Below are 5,000 nucleotides of genomic sequence, written 5' to 3'. Positions count from 1 at the left end.
CAGTTTTGGCAAATGGCACTATAGGTCAAAAATGGGTTAGAAAATGGTGGGATAAAAAAAAATATATATATATATCAGCTATTTTTTTAAATATTATTTCAGATAGCAGATGTACTGTGCAAGCTCGCCGCACGGCACGAAGCGACGCGCTGTGAACTTGCATATCGTCGTTGTCGGGTGAAAACCGTGTATATCCAAAACCGTTCGTTTTGCATTTTTCAAACTAGTGAAGGTGCGAGGCGTTGTGTGCTTGTAGATCTGCTGTTTTCACTACTTTTGTGCGACGGCCTTGTATGATGAAGCCGGGCTTTGCTTCAGCGAAAAAAATTACAAATTTGAAACTTGGAGATACGAGGTTTCTGCCCGACAGTGGCGATATCTGCTATTTTTGAAAAGCCAACGTATAATAAAAAGGATTGTGATGATATGGTTAAGAGGATTGTGATGCCTCCCCCCCTCCCCCTCTCTCTCTATATCTCTCTCACTGAGTGAAATCATCAGTGTTGCTTTATAAATTATTTTCTAAATAAAGTGCAGTAGACAACATTCCACCACTAGATTTCGCACTTACTGTACAACACCTCTGTTCGCACCAGGCTCGCCATTTCCCCCGATGCACATCTAATAATAAGGTAGCCAATCACGGCTTCGACGCGATGAGGGCTGCCTCCAATTTAACGAGGGAGAGCAGTACCGTTACTGTACCGTAATTGATAATGCAGGCTGTCAGATTACTGGGTAAACAAAATAATAATTCTTGACCGGGACAAAATTATTAAAATGAATTATTAAACCACAACCATAAAAGTGTTTTGGGGGAACATCTATATAACCCTTTTTTTTACGGACTATATTTTCCTTTTTTATTATTCGTTTAGACAGAACAGTTTTTTCAGTGTGACCTTTACATAGACACAGAGGAGGATGTTGCTGGGCACTTGTGGCCAAAAACTGCATCAGTTAGGTTTTTTTTGCGCTATTAAAAACGATCTGGTCATTATTAGAAAGAAAGTAGGGACTCTCATGCTGCTGAAAATGTCACCAGACACACACAAACACACCCACCCACCCACCCACACAGACACATGCACGCATGCACGCACACACGCACGCACACACGCACGCACACACTCAATAGCTAGAGAAACATGCTTCAGTGGGAGCACTCGCCAACGCAAGGGAGTGGAGGAGAAAGGTTAGAGTGGAGAGAGAGAGCGAGAGAGAGAGCGAGAGAGAGAGAGAGAGAGAGAGAGAGAGAGAGAGAGAGAGAGAGAGAGAGGGAGAGGGAGAGAGAGAGAGAGAGAGAGAGAGAGAGAGAGAGAGAGAGAGAGAAGCGACCTCCCACTCCAGGGTATGGTGTGAAAAGCTGAAGTGTTTCAAGGGAAAGCTGCAGATCAATAGACTCTAAAAGGCTTTCTTTAACGGGTTACTGTGTGCACGTGTCTGTGTGTGTGCGTGCAATGCATACGTGTGTGCGTGCGTGTGTGACAGAGGGCGATGGTTTCACACAGAGTGTACTTACTCTCTTTCTGTACTGTCACCTTCTCTCTTTGCTTCCAGTTTATATCTTGGCCTCTGTGCCTTCTTTCACCCCCACGTCTCTGGTTTTCAGCGATCCTGAAAGTCTTCTGTCACGTTTATCCTCTTCTTCTGCTTTCTCTTCCCTTTCTTTTCTTCTCCTCTTTCCCCTGCGCCTCTCTCTCTCTCTCTCTCTCTCTCTCTCAACCGATTCTTTATACCCTGTTTCATCTCCTCTTTTATTCCTCCTGGCCCTGTCACCCTTTCTTATTCTTATTTCCTCTCTCCTTTTGGGTTTGCCTTTTTCTTTTCATATTCTCTCACCGATCCCGCCGTCCTCTCCTCTCCTCTCCTCTCCTCTCCTCTCCTCTCCTCTCCTCTCCTCTCCTCTCCTCTCCTCTCCTCTCCTCTCCTCCCCTCCCCTCCAGGCATGTGGTTCTGGGTCCCCCTGCCCCAGTGTCACAGCAGAGCCCAGCCCAGAACAGGACAGTCCGGAGGCTGGCAGCTAGAAAGCAGCAGGGCAGGGTAGGTATCTATATCTGTCTGTCTTTCTGTCTGTCTGTCTGGGTATCTATTCTACACCTCCCTCCTCCTCCTACTCCTCCTCCTCTCCTTGTGGCCCCACGTTGCCCTGACCTGCTCCAGTCGAGAACTTAGGATTGGGATCCTTTCGGACCGATTCCTTTTATTTTTATATTATTGTTTTGGCCTTCACAAATTTCAATCATGCATACAGTATTGCACACATATTATAGTAGGCGTTCTCAGATTGAGGTCCAGGGACCCTTATGGGTCTGTAACAAACTGTACAAATAGACCCTTACAGGGTCCATTTGGTTCCATTTGTACACATTATGGTGTTCCTTGAAATAAAGTAAAAAAGTTTGAGATCCCGCGTTATTGTAATTGTATAGCAGACGTAAAGTCTGCATATACCAGATCTGACAGTGATAATTATAAAAAAATAATTAAAACAACGGTTCCAAAATGTGATGGAACCAATTCCAGGTTCCAATGTCGGATCTGGTCGCTCCGGTTCCTGCCGGATCTCAGCCCTAGGAGAACTCTTTCACCCCTTCTCCTACTCACCTTTTCTCTCGCCTTGTCGCTGTCGTATCTGTGCTCATACCGCTTTACAGTACATCTCTCTCCCGCTGTTCTGTTCTGTTCTGTTCTGTACTGTACTGTTCTCCTCCACCTTTCATCCTCCCGCCTCTGCTGTCACACGTAACCGCTTCCACGGCTCGCATTTGACTGCATGCGGACGTGTGTGACTGTGTGTTCGTGGTGGTGACGTGTGCCTGTGTGTCTCTGTGCGGTACGTGGCTCATGTACTGTATGCATAAGTATCTAAGCATGTTGCGCGCGTGTTTGAGTTTGTTTGTTGTCACCAGCATCCCACGGAGGCGTATAATGCAAGTACGCCGAGCGCATTGTGAAGCCTCAATGCCTCGCTTTACATGTATGGGGGGTTTTCGAATCAGCAACATTGTTCCAACAACGTGCATGCCCTTGGATTTTCTTTTTTTCTTTGAACATGCTCATTTGTGCGCGTGCCGCAGCCTTTGTGATGTGTTCCCTAATTACATCCTGCTCCCTATTTGCGGCACTCTTTTGTCAGCACAAAAGCCCCCCAAAAGTATGTGATATGTTACAAACAGGGTTACTACGGGGGAAACAGGATGTCTATTGTGATGTTCAATGTTTGGTTTTATGTAAAACGAAGTCTCTTCCTTGTCCCTCTTAATGCATAATGTATGTTTTGTGAGATTCAGTGTCACACACTTGCATGTCGCCCTGCATTCTTTTCTTTTTTTACCGAGCTATGAATTGATGGGAGCCGGAGCCGCCCAGCATAGACAATGAGTATTGGGGGCTTGAAGAAGTGATGTGCGCACTGCTTTAGCTGTAAATATTCTTAACATTCACAGTGTGGAAGTGCGTAAAACAGTTTGTCCTGTAGTGGGCAGCTTTATTAACCTTCGGGGCTGTAGCTATAGCCTGGTCTAATAAGAAAACACTGTCAACATACGCCTACACAGAACAATCCTCTGGCTTAACTGTACTCTGAGAGTATGTCCATTATTTGGGTCGTATTTTTTTTACACTCTCAGAAGAGACCTATAATGTAGTCCAGTGGTTCTCAACCTTTTCAGGCCGCGTCCCCCAAAATAATCATATTTTAACTGGGGACCCCCTCCCTATCTGATGAGCTGAGTCGAGGCATTACATTTTGTGTAACACGGTTCTATTGTGAAAATAGCAGATCTACATGCTCACAACATGTAGACAGCTATTTTCACAATTTCTGTCCCTAATATTTGACAATTTGGCATTTGTCATCTTAGAAAAAAGTCCTTAAATTGTCACTTTAGAAATGTGCAGTTACCCTCTATACAGTACACTTAAACTTTATGTTGGTTTGTTTACTGTTGAGTGAGAAAACAATGCATATTAAGTTAATCATATGGGGACCCCCCTGGGGGTCCCGACCCACAGGTTGAGAACCACTGATGTAGACAACACATACACACGAAACACGTTGCTTTGCGCCACGCTTCATGCTTGTAGATCTGCTACTTTTGATGCTTTTGTGTGAGGCCGGCAAAACACGCCTACCGGTAGATAATAGGTTTCTGCCCGACAGCAACGATATAATGTGTGTGTTTGCGTGTATCTTTGTGTTGACAGTCATGCATATTTCCTCCAGCCACTCCCCTGCACCCTGCCCTCTCGTCACCAGACTTTACACCTCGGAGGAAAGCCTGGTATTCGTTCTAAAACTAGCCGTGTCATCATCCGGTGTAGGCGTGGCCTGAACCGGAATGTAAAAAAAAAAAAGGCAGGCTGATGACTACAACTACAACATGACTTAACGTTATTCCTGCTATAATGCAAATCAATTTGTACGAGTTTGATTGATTGATTGAATATTTTATTAGACAAAAAAGTAGTACAGCAGAAGTGCAGTCACAACACCCTGTCTAAAAGGAACACCCCAAAAAAGCCCTTGTGGTCTTGTTTGCATTGGAGGTCCTTGGTATTCAATTCATCGACATTAGAATCGAGTTAGAATAAAAGATGAACATGCCAAACGATTATTATACCAAAAGAAACAAAACTATTATACAATTGTAAACATTTTGGAGGTGCACGGTGGTTCCTGTAGTCCACCTGATGACTTCAACATGACGTAAAGTTATTTCCGCTCCCGGACGGATCTGAACCCCGATAATGGTACTGATCCCAGGCTACCTGCACCCCTAGCCCTGAAACATGACAGCCATATGACATGACCGTCATGTTTCCACCTCAACCTGGCTTCTAGCGAGGTAGACAAAGAGCAACGGCAGGCTAAGCATACGTCAGATCTCAAAAATAAAGTCTTTACCCAAGTCTAATTTGTGTCAGAATTGATGCTGTTCAACCAGAATTACATGCCGCTCCTGTATTGTTTAATAAAATAAAACAAATATCTGATT

At 44.6% G+C, this 5,000-nt stretch overlaps 1 protein-coding gene across 1 annotated transcript in view; it reads left to right on the top strand.

The window, feature by feature from the left end:
• Positions 1 to 4,337, top strand: part of dab1a (DAB adaptor protein 1a) — a gene marked incomplete at both ends in the record, with an annotated part of 43,588 nt that extends 39,251 nt beyond the window's left edge. The window contains 3 exons of the mRNA XM_080729872.1: positions 597 to 690; positions 1,947 to 2,043; positions 4,229 to 4,337. Coding sequence (XP_080585998.1) covers positions 597 to 690; positions 1,947 to 2,043; positions 4,229 to 4,337 — 300 coding nt within the window. The remainder of the gene's footprint in view (positions 1 to 596; positions 691 to 1,946; positions 2,044 to 4,228) is intronic.
• Between the last annotated feature and the right edge of the window lie 663 nt (positions 4,338 to 5,000).

This window comes from Nannobrachium achirus (assembly GCF_963921795.1).
Source record: "Nannobrachium achirus genome assembly, chromosome: 1".
Classification (NCBI taxonomy): domain Eukaryota; kingdom Metazoa; phylum Chordata; class Actinopteri; order Myctophiformes; family Myctophidae; genus Nannobrachium; species Nannobrachium achirus.
Note: the sequence above shows the minus strand (reverse complement) of the source record. Positions and strands in the feature narration are given on the sequence as shown.